This window comes from Pristiophorus japonicus, chromosome 16 (genome assembly GCF_044704955.1).
Source record: "Pristiophorus japonicus isolate sPriJap1 chromosome 16, sPriJap1.hap1, whole genome shotgun sequence".
Lineage (NCBI taxonomy): Eukaryota > Metazoa > Chordata > Chondrichthyes > Pristiophoridae > Pristiophorus > Pristiophorus japonicus.
Genome location: NC_091992.1, coordinates 125,514,346 through 125,535,198, shown reverse-complemented (window position 1 = coordinate 125,535,198; position 20,853 = coordinate 125,514,346). Strand labels below are relative to the sequence as shown.

The 20,853-nt window shown below is 44.3% G+C and overlaps 1 protein-coding gene across 3 annotated transcripts in view; it reads left to right on the top strand.

Moving 5' to 3' along the window:
- Positions 1-20,853, top strand: part of aatkb (apoptosis-associated tyrosine kinase b) — a 497,277-nt gene that overhangs the window by 79,649 nt on the left and 396,775 nt on the right. For 2 of the 3 annotated variants that reach the window (XM_070857819.1, XM_070857817.1), the window contains exon 2: positions 1,514-1,540. The exons of the other annotated variant lie outside the window; for it this stretch is intronic. In XM_070857819.1, the coding sequence (XP_070713920.1) occupies positions 1,514-1,540 (27 nt within the window). The remainder of the gene's footprint in view (positions 1-1,513; positions 1,541-20,853) is intronic. 3 annotated transcript variants of the gene reach the window in all.

Below are 20,853 nucleotides of genomic sequence, written 5' to 3'. Positions count from 1 at the left end.
GAATTACAAATCTCTCTGTTGGTCACTCGATCTAATGTCTCAGAGATAGTTGAGATTGTGGTCTCCGTAACTTATAAGGCCACTGTTTTTTGAATATCTAAAAGGCTACTCCCGCTTCAAACACAATTGTTGGTACCAGGTTTACTTTCTATTTTATTTGCTACATATTAAAACTTATTTCTCCACTTCACTTATCATTTAAGTGTTCTCTTATTTGAGTCCCACACACCACTTCCTGGCAGCTGAGTTGCTCATGAAGATTTGCCAGTGAGCTGTAACCCATTGCCATGAGGTGTGCAAGACTGACCTCCTCCTGACTATTTGACTGGGACGAGGGACTTTTGCGGAGAATTGCAGGGACATAACTACTTCCCATCGTGCTGTAGTGCATTGGCAGCAGGAATTGTACCCGTTGCGTTGCCAGCAGTCCCTCATCGATAAGCTGTTTTAAAGAACCTAACTAAATGTGTTTATTGGCAGATGGGCTTTTAATACTTTATGCTTAATGAAATGGGGTGGTGAGGGGCTGGGGGTTGGGTAATTAAATCTAAAATATTTTAAAGAATGACATGCTAAATTACTGTGTTGCAGAAAAATCTGCTTTAAGAGCTCCTGGGGAGTTATTCTATTTGAATGAAATCACAATTGTAATCTATGCACCTGTGAGTATGCTCACAGGTTTGTGGAGCTGTTGAGGTCCGAGGGCCTCCTCGAAGGACTGCTCCTGGGCATGGCCAAGGGGGCCATCAGCCGGTCCAGGCAGCGGGTGGTCGAGGGGGTCGTTCAGCCCAACTGCCTGCCTCTCTTCCGCGGTTACATCCGAGCCAGGGTGTCCCTGGAGATGGAGCACGCGGTGCCCACCGGTACGCTCATGGCCTTCCGCCAGAGGTGGGCGCCGGAGGGACTGGAGCGCATCATCACCCCCGGCAACCAAATTTTAATTTGAACCTTGTCCAACGTTTAATTTGTTTAAGTTTGTCGGTTTTAATTCCCCCCCACCCCCCCTTTAGCCAGGGGCACGTGTATAATTTGTGTTTTTAGTGCCCTCAAAAAACGAGGGGACACTTGAACAGTTTTTGGAGTGTGACCCCCCCCCTTTAATCAGAAGGCACCTGATTACTGATACAACTCAAAATAGTTGTAGAGCTGTTGCATTGTGAGTGGCTGAGCCAGTCACGTGATGTTCACAAGACTCAATAAAACCCCAGTCAGTTGGGTCTTGGTCATCCATGATGAGGTATGCAGTTGTGAGCCTAGTGGATGAACTGGTAATGTGTTGCGTTATTGTTAAATATTTGTTAATAAACCAACTAGTTCTTAATAGCAATGTGTTGCTGTGAATTCTTAAACACAGAACCCATGAAGCAAATACATTACATCGATGATTAAAATGAGCAAAATTCACAACATTTTCGTTAATTCCAGAAAAGTCAAAAACGGGTTCAAGAAGAAAAATACTAATATTTATCTCTCTCTTTTTTTGTTTGTCTTTCTGCACTTGTGACTGGAACAGGCCACTGGACCTCAGGGCAGCGAGGAGGTGAGTGCAGAATGTATTTCATATTGAAACTGGATTGGCTGCGTGAATTGTGGCAACAAGGCAAGCTGAAAGGAAAATGGTGCCAGGCAAAGCAGTTTCTGGGGCCTGAACAGTGTTGTGATAACGGCTGCATTTCGATGTGCCCCGTGCAAAAATTCCCGACTAATATCTTCGCCGAAATGGTTTGAATTAGTTGTAATGTTGAATGCAGACGTTAAATTTAAAAAAAACTCTGCCTTATCTCTCATTCTCCACCTCCATTATGTAGCAGGGGAGCTGACAGGGCATTGATGGCACACTGTGTCTCCTGCTGTGTCCCGAGGTCTGCGATTTTGCTCCAGTACGGTCCACTATGTTTTGAAGTGAGCTTGTTGATGTATATTTTTTTCCCCCAGGCTGTGGCCTGTGTGGCGAATCGGGTTAATTCCCACTGTTGGCTGCTGGTTGGAACATACTTAGTTAAAATAATTTTTGACCAGATTTAGCCAGCAGATGCCAGCTCTGTAGCCGCAGTATTCTGTCCACGTAAACACATGGTCTTGCTGATGGGCAAGTTGTGGAACAGTCCAGACAAGTTTTGTTGCCCCTTCTTTTTCTTTTCTTTGGCATCGCTGGGCAGGCTGGCATTTATTGTCCCATCCCCAGCTGCCCTGAGTCGACTGAGGGTCATGCCCACTTCACAGGGAAGTTACGTTGCTGTGGGTCCGGAGTGACATATAGGCCAGACTGGGTAAGGACGGCCGATTTCCTTCCCTAAAGGACATTAGTGAACCGGTTGGGTTTTTAACAACAATCCTATAGTTTCATGGTCACTTTTATTGGTACCAGCTGTTTAATTCCAGATTTAAAAAAAATCAAATCCTCAATTTGCCATGGTGGATTTTGAGCTCGCGTTCTCCAGATTATTAGACCAGGGCTCTGAATAACTAGTCTAGTAACATGACCAACACACGACCATACCCCCACTTGATGTAGCAGCACCTACTGCGGCTGAGTGCTGCACCATTACTGCACTCGGGTGCTACATGCACTGGTGCACAAATGCGCTGACTTCACCAATAATACAAGGGCCGCTCATTGGCAGAGTTTGCAAGTGCTCCCTCTTTGTCTCTCACCACACACTGGGAGCCCCAGGGTTGTATTACCAACAACCGGTGAAGGCCAGTTGGGTACCTGTTACGCTGCAAGCACTTTCCTGACATGGGGAGGGAGAGGGAAGGAACAGGAAGAGGCCATTCGGCCCCTCGAGCCTGTTCCGCCATTCAATGAGATCGTGGCTGATCTGTGACCTAACTCCATATACCCGCCTTTGCCCCATATCCCTTAATGTCTTTTTTTAATAAAAGGCTATCAATCTCCGATTTAAAAGGAATAATTGATCGAGTATCAATAGCTGTTTACAGAAGAGAGTTCCAAACTTCTACCACCCTTTGTGTGTAGAAGTGTTTCCTAATTTCACTCCTGAAAGGTCTGGCTCTAATATTTAGACTATGCCCCCCTAGTCCTAGACTCCCCAACCAGCGGGAATAGCTTCTCTCTATCTACCCAATCTGTTCCCTTTAATATCCTGAAAACTTTGATCAGATCACCCCTTCACCTTCTAATTTCTAGGGAAAACATCCCTAATTTGCACAATCCCTCCTGGTAACTTAACCCTTGAAGTCTGGGAAGAGGCAAGGAGCACTGCATGGCATCGGTGTCAGGAGTACTGGGGAGGAGGGACACAGTGCAGAGCTCTCCGATTTCATTCCTTGAATTTAAAGATGGCTGTAATGTATGTACCTGTTGGTATGCTCACAGGTTTGTAGAGCTGTTGCATTGCGCCAGGGTGTCCCTGGAGATGGAGCACACGGTGTCCAGCGGTGTGCTCGCGGCCTTCCGCGAGAGGTAGACGCCGGAGGGACTGGAGTGCATCATCACCCCTGGCAACCAAATTTTAATTTGACCGTAGTTTCAAAAAGTTTTACTTGTTAATTTGTTGATTCTGGTGCCCTTTATTAAGGGGGCTCTTGTATTAACCTTACTTTAAAATAGTTGTAGAGCTGTTGCATTGTGAATGGCTTAGCCAGTCATGTGATGTCCACAAGACTCAATAAAACCCCAGTCAGTTGGGTGTATGTCATCCACGATGAGGTATGCAGTTGTGAGCCTGGTGGATGAACTGGTAATGTGTAGTGTGATTGTTAAACCTTTGTTCTTAATAGCAATGTGTTGCTATGAATTCTTAAGCAAATAACCCATGAAGCAATTGCATTAGTGCGGTCTCCTTCGGTGTCGTCCCATGTGGGCATTGGACGGTTGAATTGCTGCCTTGCTACTCCAGCTGTGTTATTGGGTAGATGCATCATTTAAATGCAACTCGGAGGCAGCGAATGAACCTAGCACACTGCTGGTACACTGGCATCCTTTGCACTGGGGTGCTCTGTGCTCACGGTGGAGGCTGAATGATTCTGATAAGGGGAAAACAGTAAAACTTTGGCAAAGGGAGGAAATTGTTTTCTCAATGTTGCAGTATTCACAGTATTTTTGTGATTTCCATCAAATCTAGCAAACCTTCCTCAAGATTGAGTAGAATGGGCCTATATTCTCTTGAGCTTAGAAGAATGAGAGGTGATCTCATTGAAACAGGGCTCGACAGGACAAATGCAGGGAGGATGTTTCCCCCCTGGCTAGGAAGTCTAGAACCAGTGGTCTCAATCTCAGAATAAGGGGTCGGCCATTTAGGACTGAGATGAGGAGAAATTTCTTCTCTCTGAGGGTGGAGAATCTTTGGAATTCTCTACCCTGGAGAGCTGTGGAGGCTGAGTCATTGAGTATATTCAAGACAGAGATCGATAGATTTTTGGATATTAAGGGAATCAAGGGATATGGGGATAGTGCAGGAAAGTGGAGTTGAGGTAGAAGATCAGCCATGATCTCATTGAATGGCGGAGCAGGCTCGAGGGGCCGAATGGTCGACTCCTGCTCTTAATTCTTATATTCTTATCTCTGAGTGTCAGTAGTGCTAATTTTTAATTGGGTAAAATATTTATTGAATTGTACCTGTTTAATCCACAAACCACTGCTCAGTTGCAGGAGGAGGTCTGGGTAAGTTTTGCCCACAGTGTTATGTGTTCAAACCCACGTCAGGTTTGTACCTGTGGAGACTGTTGAGGTACAGGTAAGTCTGAGATTGTGACTGACTTGTAAAGTATCTGCTGTCTAACAGGATTTGGGAAGCGGGGGCTAGAGGGGTTGTCGGGACCTGTAATATCAAGGGCAACAGATAGTGAAATTGGAAGCGCGTGCATTTAATGAAAAACATTAGATTATATCCATATAATGCCGCTGGAGTGATTCACTTTCTTTTCCATGACCTTGAGGGGATAATGAAATGGAATTAATCTCCGAGCTTTCTGTGCCTGCGACGTAATCCTAAACAAATTAGGCAGATTTCTACTTCAATCCACGAAGAGTGGGTGAGGAATGTGATGTGTTGTGATGGGTTGCTGGAATCCATACTCTACTTGTGGTTGTGAAATAATAAAATGAGATCTATGCAATAACCATGTACAGGTATTATACGTTATTGCGCAGTGAACTGGATATCACTGCTTACCAAAATGTAATGAAACAGCTGAGAGGAAAATTCAATCCCTTGCTGTATCTGGCCTTGAGAATAAAGAAAAGAAAGATTTGGATTTATATAGCGCCTTTCACAACCACCGGACGTCTCAAAATGCTTTACAGCCAATGAAGTACTATTGGAGTGTAGTCACTGTTGTAATGTGGGAAACATGGCAGCCAATTTGGGCAAATTAAAAACCAATGCGTATAAGGTGACCAAGGTTAGTGGGAAAATAGAAGATTGGGAGAATTTTAAACGACAGCAAAGAATGACTAAGAAAGCAATAAAGAAAGGAAAGATAGATTACAAAGGTAAACTTGCGCAAAACATAAAAACGGATAGTAAAAGCTTTTACAGATATATAAAACGGAAAAGAGTGACTAAAGTAAATGTTGGTCCCTTAGAAGATGAGAAGGGGGGTTTAATAATGGGAAATGTGGAAATGGCTGAGACTTTAAACAATTATTTTGCTTCGGTCTTCACAGTGGAAGACACAAAAACCATGCCAGAAATTGCTGGTCACAGGAATGTGGGAAGGGAGGACCTTGAGACAATTACTATCACTAAGGGGGTAGTGCTGGACAGGCTAATAGGACTCAAGGTAGACAAGTCCCCTGGTCCTGATGAAATGCATCCCAGGGTATTAAAAGAGATGGCGAAAGTTATAGCAGATGCATTCGTTATAATCTACCAAAATTCTCTGGACTCTGGGGAGGTACCAGCGGATTGGAAAGCAGCTAATGTAACGCCTCTGTTTAAAAAAGGGGGCAGACAAAAGGCAGGTAACTATAGGCCGGTTAGTTTAACATCTGTAGTGGGGAAAATGCTTGAAACTATCATTAAGGAAGAAATAGCGGGACATCTAGATAGGAATAGTGCAATCAAGCAGACGCAGCATGGATTCATGAAGGGGAAATCATGTTTAACTAATTTACTGGAATTCTTTGAGGATATAACGAGCATGATGGATAGAGGTGTACCGATGGATATGGTGTATTTAGATTTCCAAAAGGCATTCGATAAGGTGCCACACAAAAGGTTACTGCAGAAGATAAAGGTACACGGAGTAGTGGAAATGTATTAGCATGGATAGAGAATTGGCTGGCTAACAGAAAGCAGAGAGTCGGGATAAATGGGTCCTTTTCGGGTTGGAAATCGGTGGTTAGTGGTGTGCCACAGGGATCGGTGCTGGGACCACAACTGTTTACAATATACATGGATGACCTGGAAGAGGGGACAGAGTGTAGTGTAACAAAATTTGCAGATGACACAAAGATTAGTGGGAAAGCGGGTTGTGTAGAGGACACAGAGAGGCTGCAATGAGATTTAGATAGGTTAAGCGAATGGGCTAAGGTTTGGCAGATGGAATACAATGTCGGAAAGTGTGAGGTCATCCAGCTTGGGAAAAAAAACAGTAAAAGGGAATATTATTTGAATGGGGAGAAATTACAACATGCTGCAGTGCAGAGGGACCTGGGGGTCCTTGTGCATGAATTCCAAAAAGTTAGTTTGCAGGTGCAGCAGGTAATCAGGAAGGCGAATGGAATGTTGGCCTTCATTGCGAGAGGGATGGAGTACAAAAGCAGGGAGGTCCTTCTGCAACTGTATAGGGTATTAGTGAGGCTGCACCTGGAGTACTGCGTGCAGTTTTGGTCACCCTACTTAAGGAAAGATATACTAGCTTTGGAGGGGGTACAGAGACAATTCACTAGGCTGATTCCGGAGATGAGGGGGTTATCTTATGATGATAGATTGAGTAGACTGGGTCTTTACTCGTTGGAGTTCAGAAGGATGAGGGGTGATCTTATAGAAACATTTAAAATAATGAAAGGGATAGACAAGATAGAGGCAGAGAGGTTGTTTCCACTTGTAGGGGAGACTAGAACTAGGGGACACAGCCTCAAAATACGGGGGAGCCTATTTAAAACCGAGTTGAGAAGGAATTTCTTCTCCCAGAGGGTTGTGAATCTGTGGAATTCTCTGCCCAAGGAAGCAGTTGAGGCTAGCTCATTGAATGTATTCAAGTCACAGATAGATAGATTTTTAACCAATAAGTGAATTAAGGGTTATGGGGAGCGGGGCGGGTAAGTGGAGCTGAGTCCACGGCCAGATCAGCCATGATCTTGTTGAATGGCGGAGCAGGCTCGAGGGGCTAGATGGCCTACTCCTGTTCCTAATTCTTATGTTCTTATGCACAGCAAGCTCCCACAAACAGCAGTGTGATAATGACCAGATAATCTGTTTTTTTTGTTGTGTTGATTGAGGGTTAAATATTGGCCAGGACACCGGGAATAACTCCCCTGCTCTTCTTCGAAATAGTGCCATGGGATCTTTTACGTCCACCCGAGAGAGCAAATGGGCCCTCAGTTTAATTTCTCATCTGAAAGACAGCACCTCTGACAGTGCAGCACTCCCTCAGTACTGCACTGGAGTGTCAGCCGAACTTTAGGTGCTCAAGTCCCTGGAGTGGGACTCAAGCCCACAACCTTCTGACGCAGAAGCGAGAGTGCTGCCCACTGAGCCACGGCCAATACTCACATTTACCTAACAGAAGGTTTATGAGTTCTGCGGCAGTCGATGCTATCTATTGAGATGAAAGATTTGTGCTTTGCTGTTGGAGTGGGGTTCCATCAGACCAGGGGTTGAGGATGGGTGATGAGAAATTGCTACAACCTAACCTGACCTACCTGAGTCATGTGCTTTCTCCTGCGCTTGGTGTTGACGGGCATGATACAAATGACCAATCAGATCACGCTCTGCCCTGAGCTACCGTGATACAAATGCTAGGTGGGAAAGTTCGGTTGCAAGGAGGATGTAAAGAAAGGGATATAGACAGGTTAAGTGAGTGGGCAAGAACATGGCAGGTGGAATATAATGTGGAGAAATGTGAAGTTATCCACATTTTGGTAGGAAAAATAGAAAAGCGGAATATTTTTTTAAACAGTGAGAGAGATTGGGAAATGTTGGTGTTCAGAGGGACCTGGGTGTCCTTGTACACAAATTACTCAAAGTTAACATGCAGGTTCAGCAAGCAATTAGGAAAACAAATGGTATGTTGGCCTTTATTACAAAAGGATTTGAATACAAGAGTAAAAATATCATATTGTAATTATTTCAGGCCTTGCTGAGACCACACCTGGAGTAGTGTGTCTAGTTTGGGTCTCCTTACCTAAGGAAGGATACTAGCCACAGATGGAGTACAACAAAGGTTCACGAGACTGATTTCTGGGATGGGAGGATTGTCCGAGAAGGAGAGTTTGAGTAGACTAGGCCTATATTCCCTAGAGTTTAGAATAATGAGAGGTGATCTCATTGAAATGTATAAAATTCTTAAGGGACCTGACAGGGAGGATGCAGGGAGGATGTTTCCCCGGGCTGGGGAGTCTAGAACTCGGGGGCACAGTCTCAGAGTAAGGGGTCGGCCATTTAGGACTGAGATAAGGAGAAACATCTTCGCTCAGAGGATGGTGAATCTTTGGAACTCTCTACCCCAGAGAGCAGTGGAAGCTCCGTCGTTGAGTATATTCCAGACAGAGATCGACTTTTGGATATATACAACCAAGATAATGTGTGGATCCGTTTTTCTTTTAAACTTGCAACAGAAACCACCCTTTGCCTTTTTAAAACAAACCTACTCGAGCAGGCTAGGTCCTGGTACTCATCCTATCCCCACTTTACATGGGTGAAGTTGTGCTGTAGATGGAGCCTCACCAGACAATGTGATCTTTGATGTGGGATCTTTGAACAGGTGATTTCAATATTGAAAGAAAGGCTGTGAATGTTGCTCCCAAATCACCCTTTCGAAAATCAGGTGCCTGGAAAATCCATCGTACACTGATTTTTTTCCAATCTTTAATTAATTATTGAGGCATTTGCTGCAATTTTGGATTAATTTGGCAGCCACAGGATATTATAAGAAGATAAGAAATAGGAGCAGGAGTAGGCTGTTCGGCCCCTCGAGCCTGCTCCGCTGTTCAATAAGATCATGGCTGATCTTCTACCTCAACTCCATCTTCCCTGCATCATCCCCATATCCCTTGATTCCCTTAATATCCAAAAATCTATCGATCTCTTCCTTGAATATACTTAATGACTTAGAATCCACAGACCTCTGAGGTAGAGAACCCCAAAGATTCACCACCCTCTGAGTGAAGAAATTTCTCCTCATCTCTGTCCGAAATGATCAACCTCTTCTTCTGAGACTGTGACCCCTAGTTCTCGATTTCCCCAGCTGTAGGAAGAATTGCAACTGTGGCGAGGGTAGTTAGTTTTGGAAGAGGATGTGGTATGGAATGGATAGAATTCCATTGTTGAACACTGGTGGAATACACATAGTGAAACCTCAAAGTATCCAGACTTAATTACACTCCTACTGTGATGGGATAAATCATGTAACTCAAACCATCAGTATGCTGACAAATGTTGTTTACAGATTTTGTATTCTTAAAGCACTTAAGGAAACAGTATTTCATGATGAATGACAACGGATTTGTTTCGGCAATGCCATAGACCAAAGTAATAAATAATGCCAATATTTGCCATGAATTTTACGTATACTGAAAATGCATTACTGTCTGTTTTACTTAAGTAACCAATGAAAATTATGCATAATTGTCATAAACTTTTCATGCATTACCATGATCAGGAAGTGAATATTGTACATATTTATGCAGGGGTGTCAGCCCTGGATCAGTTGGTAGCATCCTGGCCTCTGAATTAGAAGGTTGTGGGTTTAAGTCCCATTCTCGGGACTTGAGCACAAAAATCTAGGCTGAACCTCCAGTGCAGGGCTGAGGGAGTGCTGCACTGTCGGAGGTGCTGTCTTCTAGACGAGACATTAAACCGAGGCCCCGTCTGCTCTCTCAGGTGGACGTAAAATATCCCATGACACTATTTTGAAGAAGAGCAGGGGAGTTATCCCCAGTGTCCTGGTCAATACTTATCCCGTAATCAACATAACAAAAACAGATGATCTGGTCATTGTCACATTGCTGTGTGTGGAAGTTTGCTGTGCGCAAATTGACTGCCGCGTTTCCCACATTACAACAGTGACTACACTTCAAAAAGTACCTCATTGGCTGTAAAGCGCTTTGGGACATCCGGTGATCTGAAATACAAGTCTTTCTTTTTTTACTTTCATAAAGTTGGCTTTTCAGCTGCAACATTTCACAACATTTCAGGTAATCAGGAAGGCGAATGGAATGTTGGCCTTCATTGCGAGAGGGATGGAGTACAAAAGCAGGGAGGTCCTGCTGCAACTGTACACGGTATTGGTAAGGCCGCACATGGAGTACTGCGTGCAGTTTTGGTCAGCTTACTTAAGGAAGGATATAGTGGCTTTGGAGGGGGTACAGAGACGATTCACTAGGCTGATTCCGGAGATGAGGGGGTTACCTTATGTTGATAGATTGAGTAGACTGGGTCTTTACTCGTTGGAGTTCAGAAGGATGAGGGATGATCTTATAGAAACATTTAAAATCATGAAAGGGATAGACAAGATAGAGGCAGAGAGGTTGTTTCCACTTGTAGGGGAGACTAGAACTAGGGGGCACAGCCTCAAAATACGGGGGAGCCAATTTAAAACCGAGTTGAGAAGGAATTTCTTCTCCCAGAGGGTTGTGAATCTGTGGAATTCTCTGCCCAAGGAAGCAGTTGAGGCTAGCTCATTGAATGTATTCAAGTCACAGATAGATAGATTTTTAACCAATAAGTGAATTAAGGGTTATGGGGAGCGGGGCGGGTAAGTGGAGCTGAGTCCACGGCCAGATCAGCCATGATCTTATTGAATGGCGGAGCAGGCTCGAGGGGCTAGATGGCCTACTCCTGTTCCTAATTCTTATGTTCTTATGTTCTTATGGAACCTAACTAGTTCCTGGTACTTTTCTGCTCACTTTTATTATGTTGCAACTTTTTTGTTTCTGAGGATAATCATTCGTCCTGTATCCTCTGCACCATGGAGTTAGATGAAGAGGGGCAGGAGGAGGCCAGTGTGGAGCATAAACACCCGGCATAGACCCGTTTGTCCGCATGGCCTGTGTCTGTGCTGCAACTCCTTTGCAACGCTCTGGGTTCCCTGGACTTTGCAGAAATAAAGGCAATGAGGATGGATTGGTACGCTAACATGGTATCTTCCCAAGGCCCCTTGCCAGTGTCATTCTGAGACCAGAGCTGGGAGCTCTGTGAAGGCACCCTGGGAATGGATCAGAGTTTCCCCCCCACCCCACCTACCCTGCCCCACCCCACACCCTCCATCTCTTCTCAATGCAGCGTGATTGAGATTGGCAGCGCAGCGGCGAGGGAGTGAATCTTGCATTCTCTTAAATGCGTGACACCTTGATGCTTCAGTGCGATACACTTCCGTGCTTGCTCTTTTGCACAACACATATACGTCTTCGGGCAAACGACGTTTATTGGGGAAAAGTCATCTGGTGGATGTTGAGAAGACTGACGTATGCGTAGACAATGGCGAGTAGCTCAGAAAAATGTGCAAAAGTAGTTAACTGCTAGTGTTTCATCATCAGAGGCAGTCCCTCGGAATTGAGGAAGACTTGCTTCCACTCTCAAAGTGAGTTCTCAGGTGATTGAACAATCCAATATGGGAATTACAGTCTCTGTCACAGGTGGGGCAGACAGTGGTTGGAGGAAAGGGTGGGCCCAGAATGGGGGTGCAGCACCCATGTTTTTCGCTCAGTCGATTTTTAAATTTTTTCGGTGGAAGTTTTCGCCAACGATAATCTTCCCAATCTTAGCGGTCTTTTAGGCGGCAATCAGGCACTGGCGGACTGATAGGAAATCCTAGCCCATAGAATTGAAAAGTAGGGAAGCTATGCTAAACCTGTATCGAACCTTGGTTTACACCACACTTAGAGTACGGCGTGCAGTTCTGGTCGCCATATTATAAACATAGAAACATAGAAAATAGGTGCAGGAGTAGGCCATTCGGCCCTTCGAGCCTGCACCGCCATTCAATGAGTTCATGGCTGAACATGCAACTTCAGTACCCCATTCCTGCTTTCTCGCCATACCCCTTGATTCCCCCTAGTAGTAAGGACTACATCTAACTCCTTTTTGAATATATTTAGTGAATTGGCCTCAGCAACTTTCTGTGGTAGCGAATTCACAGGTTCACCACTCTCTGGGTGAAGAAGTTTCTCCTCATCTCGGTCCTAAATGGCTTACCCCTTATCCTTAGACTGTGACCCCTGGTTCTGGACTTCCCCAACATTGGGAACATTCTTCCTGCATCTAACCTGTCTAAACCCGTCAGAATTTTAAACGTTTCTATGAGATCCCCTCTCATTCATCTGAACTCCAGTGAATACAAGCCCAGTTGATCCAGTCTTTCTTGAAATGTCAGTCCCGCCATCCTGGGAATCAGTCTGGTGAACTTTCGCTGCATTCCCTCAATAGCAAGAATGTCCTTCCTCAAGTTAGGAGACCAAAACTGTACACAATACTCCAGGTGTGGCCTCACCAAGGCCCTGTACAACTGTAGCAACACCTCCCTGCCCCTGTACTCAAATCCCCTCGCTATGAAGGCCAACATGCCATTTGCTTTCTTAACCGCCTGCTGTACCTGCATGCCAACCTTCAATGACTGATATACCATGACACCCAGGTCTCGTTGCACCTCCCCTTTTCCTAATCTGTCACCATTCAGATAATAGTCTGTCTCTGTTTTTAACCACCAAAGTGGATAACCTCACATTTATCCATATTATACTTCATCTGCCATGCATTTGCCCACTCACCTAACCTATCCAAGTCACTCTGCAGCCTCATAGCATCCTCCTCGCAGCTCACACTGCCACCCAATTTAGCGTCATCCGCAAATTTGGAGATACTACATTTAATCCCCTCGTCTAAATCATTAATGTACAAAGTAAACAGCTGGGGCCCCAGCACAGAACCTTGCGGTACCCCACTAGTCACTGCCTGCCATTCTGAAAAGTATCCATTTACTCCTACTCTTTGCTTCCTGTCTGCCAACCAGTTCTCAATCCACGTCAGCACACTACCCCCAATCCCATGTGCTTTAACTTTGCACATTAATCCCTTGTGTGGTACCTTGTCGAATGCCTTCTGAAAGTCCAAATACACCACATCAACTGGTTCTCCTTTGTCCACTCTACTGGAAACATCCTCAAAAAATTCCAGAAGATTTGTCAAGCATGATTTCCCTTTCACAAATTCATGCTGACTTGGACCTATCATGTCACCTCTTTCCAAATGCGCTGCTATGACATCCTTAACAATTGATTCCATCATTTTACCCACTACCGATGTCAGGCTGACCGGTCTATAATTCCTTGTTTTCTCTCTCCCTCCTTGTTTAAAAAGTGGGGTTACATTGGCTACCCTCCACTCCATAGGAACTGATCCAGAGTCTATGGAATGTTGGAAAATGACTGTCAATGCATCCGCTATTTCCAAGGCCACCTCCTTAAGTACTCTGGGATGTAGACCATCAGGCCCTGGGGATTTATCGGCCTTCAATCCCATCAATTTCCCCAACACAATTTCCCGACTAATAAGGATTTCCCCCAGTTCCTCCTTCTTACTAGACCCTCTGACTTCTTTTATATCCGGAAGATTGTTTGTGTCCTCCTTAGTGAATACCGAACCAAAGTACTTGTTCAATTGGTCTGCCATTTCTTTGTTCCCTGTTATGACTTCCCCTGATTCTGACTGCAGGGGACCTACGTTTGTCTTTACTAACCTTTTTTTCTTTACATATCTATAGAAGCTTTTGCAGTCCATTTTAATATTCCCTGCAAGCTTCTTCTCGTACTCTATTTTCTCTGCCCAAATCAAACCCTTTGTCCTCCTCTGCTGAGTTCTAAATTCCTCCCAGTCCCCGGGTTCGCTGCTATTTCTGGCCAATTTGTATGCCACTTCCTTGGCTTTAATACTATCCCTGATTTCCCTTGATAGCCACGGTTGAGCCACCTTCCCTTTTTTATTTTTACGCCAGACCGGGATGTACAATTGTTGTAGTTCATCCATGCGGTCTCTAAATGTCTGCCATTACCCATCCACAGTCAAAGGATGTTGTGGCAGATGGAGAGGGCGCAGAGAAGATTTACAAGGATGATACCAGAAATGCCAGGGTATACATATCAGGAAAGGATGAACAGGCTGGTCTCTTTTCTGTAGAAAAAAGAAGGCTGAGGGGTGACCTAATAGAGGTCTTTAAAATTATGAAAAGTTTTGATAGAGTGGATAGAGAGAAAATGTTTCCGCTTGTGGGGAAGAGCATAACTAGAGGCCATCAATATAAGATAGTCACCAAGAAATCCAATAGGGAATTAAGAAGAAACGTCTTTACCCAGAGAGTGGTGAGAATGTGGAACTCACTACCGCAGGGAGTGGTTGAAGCGAATAGTATCGATGCATTTAAGGGGAGTTTAGACAAGCATATGAGGGAGAAGGGAATAGAGGGTTTGCTGATAGATTTAGATGAGGAAAGACAGGAGGAGGCTTGAGTGGAGCATAAACGGCAGCATGGACAGGTTGGGCGGACTGGCCTGTTTCTGTGCTGTATATCCTGTGTACTCCTATGTAATTTGTCCCTCTCCTCTCCCGGCCAAACAATAGCACAATGGCACGGGAGGAAGAAATCCAATAGAGCTTTTAGTTTTGCAGCCACTAATGTTTTTACCAGTATTGTGAAGCCAGGGCAGTTGTTGGCTATTTCCAGGGGGAGAAACAGCAATAAATTGTAACTTTTCTCATGGCATTTTTTTTATCTTGTCAATCATGCTTCTTCTGTAAGTGGTTTGGCAATAAGAGAAGAAAAGCCCAAGAACTGTATCTTGAATGTGTCAAATTCAAGACATGCCCTTGCTGGCAGAGTTCAATGACCCCGATGGATACTTTACTCTTTTATTCTGCATGTGGAACATGGCGCAATGATTTGCCCCGCATTAAATAATATCAACGGTCATTGGTGGCAGCAGTAATGTTGAAAAGTGCATCAGCAAAGCAATAAATCTTAACCGGCCAGAAGGCTACTGTTATTTTTTGTTAAAGGGCTCTCAGGATTTGAATACTGTTGCACTGTCTGCTCAGAAGATTGTGGGTTCAAGTCCCACTCCAGGGACTTGGGCACATAAATCTAGGCTGACAGTCCCACTGCAGTGCTGAGGGAGTGCTGCACTGTCGGAGGTGCTGTCTTTCGGATGAGACGTTAAACCGAGGCCCCCTCTGCTCTCTCAGGTGGATGTAAAAGATCCCACGGCACTATTTCGAAGAAGAGCAGGGGAGTTATCCCCGGTGTCCTGGGCCAATATTTATCCCTGAATCAACATAATAAAAAAACAGATTATCTGGTCATTATCACATTGCTGTTTGTGGGAGCTTGCTGTGCGCAAATTGACTGCTGTGTTTCCCACATTACAACAGTGAATACATCTAAAGACGTACTGTAAAGCACTTTGGGACGTCCAGTGGTTGTGAAAGGCACTATCTCTTCTTTCTATCTTTCTTTCTCTCCTTTCTTTCTTTCTTTCTCTCCTATCCTATCTTTCTTTCTCCTTTCCATTTTTCTCTCCTTTCTATCTTTCTTTCTCTCCTATCTCTCTCTTTCTTTCTTGCGGCATTGCTGCAGCAGTGTTGGCGGGCCGTTCCGTTGCAGCCATTGCTGCAGCTGATCTTCGTGAGGAACAAACCATTTGCATTTTAAATGCATGTGGGCGAGTCACTCTGATATGCTGTTTGATTCTCTGTGTCTGCTGCAGATCACAAGATGCGAGATCACAGTGTCTGGGGAATGAGACATTTTTCCTTATTGCGTCTCAGTGACATGATCAAGCTCGCCACTTGTCAGGTATTGAGTGTGTCTAGCTCTATTCCTTTGCACTGCCCAGAACACGGTGCATCGCAGCCAACCTCCACAGCACCTTGCTCTGTAGGACTTTGACTGCTGCATCATTCATCTTTATGGGTTGTCTGAGTGACATTGTCCCAGCTATGTAAATGAACCCCTTCGGCATTACAGTCTTATTTCTGCACCAAATCAGAAATGTAAAAAGCTTTATGTATGTAACTGTATCGCCAGAAGAGCTATTTATTGACACCGTGCACTGTGATGGGCATTTAATAACTTAATGGCAGGTGTTCAGGCCTTATCACTGTCACCGAGATATTACCAGCACGGAAGCAGAGGTCGTGACTTTGACAAATCATCCATTCTTCGAAGCTTAACACTGCCGCAGGACAGTTCCTTGCTCACTGTGCGGAAGTACCTTTCCTCTCTGTCATCCCCCCTCCCCGCCTCGTGTCCACATTGTTCAGATTGACAACTTGCTGTATGGGACCTTGCTGTCTGAAGCATTAATGATTAAAACCGCGATAATTGAATATATTGAAGTGACCCAAGTTGTACAAATTCCAGCCTCATTACAATATACATTAGGCTGACTTACCAAGGTTAGATCTTCAAAGCAGCTCAATGACATTTGCCATCAAATCGACTGCGAAATTCCCCTGTGATTGACCTCTCCCAACCACTCGCAGTTTATTTTTAATCTTTAAAAATTGAAATTTTCTACAGAGTATTGAGGCTCTTGCAAAAAATATCAATCCTTTATTTCTAGTTTTGTTTTTACAAAGCCACTATTTGCAGCCATAAAAAGACACATAAGGTTAGCGGGAAGGTCTTTAATGAAATCACATTAATCAGGGATAAAAGCTTCTTGCAATGTGATTCATTCCGGGATCATCTATTGCAGCGTACCTTATAGTGGTGAAATATTTTTATAGGATGCTCTATGAAGGTGAGATGCACTTCACATTCTATTTACTGCAGCTGCTTTTCCATTAAACATTTGCTTGAAAAGAGTGTCCATTATTAAAATACATCACACATTACATAGCGTTTCTGCGGTAGTGCAATAGAAAGACTTGCATATCACGACCTCTGGATGTCCCATTGCAGTCAATGAAGTACTTTTTGATGTGTAGTCACTGTTGTAATGTAGGAATCGCGGCAGCCAATATGCGCACAGCAAGCTCCCACAAACAGCAACTTGACAATTACCAGATAATTTAGTGATGTTGATTGAGGGATAAATATTGGCCAGGACACCGGGGATAACTCTTCTGCCCTTCTTCAAAATAGTGCCGCGGGATCTCTTCCGTCCACCTGAGAGAGCAGACGTTTAACGTTTAATCTGAAAGACGGCACCTCCGACAGTGCAGCGCTCCCTCAGTACTGGCACTGGAGTGTCAGCCTAGATTTTTGTGCTCTGGAGTGGGACTTAAACCCGCAACCTTCTGACTCGGAGGCGCAAGTGCTACCCACTGAGCCACAGCTGACACACACATTGGACCAGTGCAGTTGCCAGTGCTGAGTGCCCGACACATCTGTGAGTTGTTGAATAAGACATGTTATATTGGACCCCTATGGTATTTCTTTACGCAATGGCCTTGGTCGTTAAAAGATATCAGTTATAAAGGAAGAAAATATTGAAGGCAAATACTGAAGTTGTACATGATTTGATCCATATCTTGGAATATAATGTGGAGAAATGTGAAGTTATCCACTTTGGTCGGAAAAATAGAAAAGCAGAGTATTTTTTAAATGGTGAGAGATTGGAAAATGTTGGTGTTCAGAAGGACCTGGGTGCTCTTGTACACGAATCACTGAAAGTTAACATGCAGGTACAGCAAGCAATTAAGAAAACAAATGGTATGTTGGCCTTTTTTGCAAAAGGATTTGAGTATAAGAGCAAAGACATCTTCCTGAAATTATATAGGGCCCTGGTGAGACCACACCTGGAGTATTGTGTACAGTTTTGGTCTCCTTACCTAAGGAAGGATATACTTGCCATAGAGGGAGTGCAACAAAGGTTCACCAGACTGATTCCTGGGATGGGGGGATTGTCCTATGAGGAGAGATTGAGCAGACTAGGCCTATATTCTCTAGAGTTTCGAAGAATGAGAGGTGATCTTATTGAAACATACAAAATTCCGACAGGGCTCGACAGGGTAGATGCAGGGAGGATGTTTCCTCTGGCTGGGGAGTCTAGAACCAGGGGTCACAGTCTCAGAATAAAGGGTGAGCCGATTAGGACTGAGATGAGGAGAAATCTCTTCACTCAGAGGTTGGTGAATCCTTGGAATTCTCTACCCCAGAGGGCTTGGAGGCTCAGTCTTTGAGTATATTCAAGACAGAGGTCAGTAGATTTTTGGATATTGAGGGAATCAAGGGATAGTGCAGGAAAGTGGAGTTGAGGTCGAAGATCAGCCATGATTTTATTGAATGGCGGAGCAGGCTCGAGGGGCCGAATGGCCTCCTCCTGCTCCTAATTCATATGTTTTTATGTTCTTATATCCTCTGTGTCCCCTCATTTCTTTCATTGACTTTTGGCCGATGGCCCAACTTGAGCTCGTTGGCCCCAACATCATCACAATAAACGAGGGAACAAATCAACCTTTAAAAAACTGCAAATACTGAACATGTTAAATAAAACCAGAAAATGCTGGAAATGTCCATCAGCATCTGTAAAGAGACAAGACAGGTTAATGTTCCAGGCATGGACTTGTTTTAACAAAGACTCTGTACCCAAAGCCTCAACCCGTCTTTACTTTCTACAGATGCTGACACGCTTGAGGATTTTTAGCCTTGTTCTGCTTTTTTGTTGGGGAACAGATCACAGAATTATTCATAAGAGATAAGACATAAGAAATAGGAGCAGGAGTAGGTTTTACGGCCCCCCCGAGCCTGCTCCGCCATTCAATGAGTTCATGGCTGAACATGCAACTTCAGTACCCCTACCCCTGTTGGGGAACAGATCACAGAATTATTCATAAGACATAAGATGTAAGAAATATGAGCAGGAGTAGGTTTTACGGCCCCCCCGAGCCTGCTCCGCCATTCAATAAGATCATGGCTGATCATCGACCTCAACTCCACTTTCCTGCCCAATCTCCATGGGCCTGAAATTGAGGTCGGAGGCTTCTTTAGTACAAACGTCTCCGACTGCCAAAAAAATCTGTGAAAGTACCTGGTGGTCTCGGAGGAACGTAAGATCCCGGTTGGAGGCCTAGATTCGCTGTGCAGCGTACGGGGAGAGATCTTTCAGGTACGTAAGTCCAAGCTGGAGTCGGGTGGGCCTGGACAACCAATCACGATGCAGTATTCACATTGACAAAAATGGGAACTCCAGTTGTTTGAGTTCGATTACTATCAATGAGAATAACCCCTAAAACACCCAAACACAGCAAAATAAATCAATAAAACACCTCACATATTTAAAATTAATTGAAATTAAATGTTTTAGAAAAAAAAATTTTTTGGGAATTTAAAAAAAATATGTTTTAATAGTGTTAAAAATAAACTTACCTTAATAGACAGGGTTTTTACTATAAAAATGTACATTTAAATTTAATTTTTATATGTTTTGAAACTCTTACGCTGGTAAAAGTAGGCTATGCTCCTGCTTTCACTAGGCGTGAACGTTGAAGGACAGTCACTGGGCATGAAGCCCAATCTCTCCCGCGCGGATGTCCTTCTCCCGGGCATGCGGAGAATCTGTACGGAGAAATCTTTGACGGATTGGTGCATGCACATCGCGTCCCGAAAACTGGCTTTTGCGAGGCCTCACCGGGTCCGTGCGCACTTCGTACGAGGCGAGGCCGGAATTTTAGGCCCCATACTCCCTTGATTTCCCGAGACTCCCAAAATCTTCTTATCGCAGCCTTGAATATATTCAGAGACTCAGTATCCACAGCTCTCTGGGACAGAGAATTCCAAAGATTCACAACCCTCTGAGTGAAGAAATTCCTCCTCAACTCAGCCCTAAATGGCCGACCCCTTATCCTGAGACTGTGACCCCGAGTACTTGACATTCCAGCCAGGGGGAAAACAACCTCTCAGCATCTGCCGTCAATCCCCTTCACATTATCTGTGTGTTTTTTTTTTACTTTCCTGCTTTCTCATGTCCCACATTCCTTGGAGACAACGTGATGGGTGTGGAACAAGATTATTTCGAAAATTTTTAGAAAAAAAATCTTCCGCATACGTTACTGTTATTGAAGATTTCTGAGTTGATTTTTTTTTCCTGTTATGTTCTTAACCAAAGTTTCAGTTAAGGTGAGAGACACCAGCAGTGGTCAGAGTTGCTTCTAATGGTTGAAAGTCTCTCTTTATATTACAGCGGCACCAGCTTCTGACACCTGGGTCTTAAATAGTCATTGGCAACACCCAAGTAAACTTGCTGGAATTACATTACACGGGATATCCGGCACAGAAACAGGCCATTCAGCCCAACCAGTCCATGCCGGCGTTTATGCTCCACTCGAACCTCCTCCCGTCTTTCCTCATCTAAATCTATCACCATAACCCTCTGTTCACTTCTCCCTCATATGCTTGTCTAGCCTCCCCTTAAATGCATCAATACGATTTACTTCAACCCTTCCCTGTGGTAGCGAGTTCCACATTCTCACCACTCTCTGGGTAAAGAAGTTTCTTCTGAATTCCCCATTGGATTTCTTGGTGACTATCTTATATTGATGGCCTCTAGTTATGCTCTTCCCTACAAGTGGAATCCTGTATCCACTCTATCAAAATCTTTCATAATTTTAAAGACCTCTATTAGGTCACCCCTCAGCCTTCTTTGTTCATGAGAAAAGAGACACAGCCTGTTCATCCTTTTCTGATATGTATACCCTGGCATTTTGGGAATCATCCTTGTAAATCTTC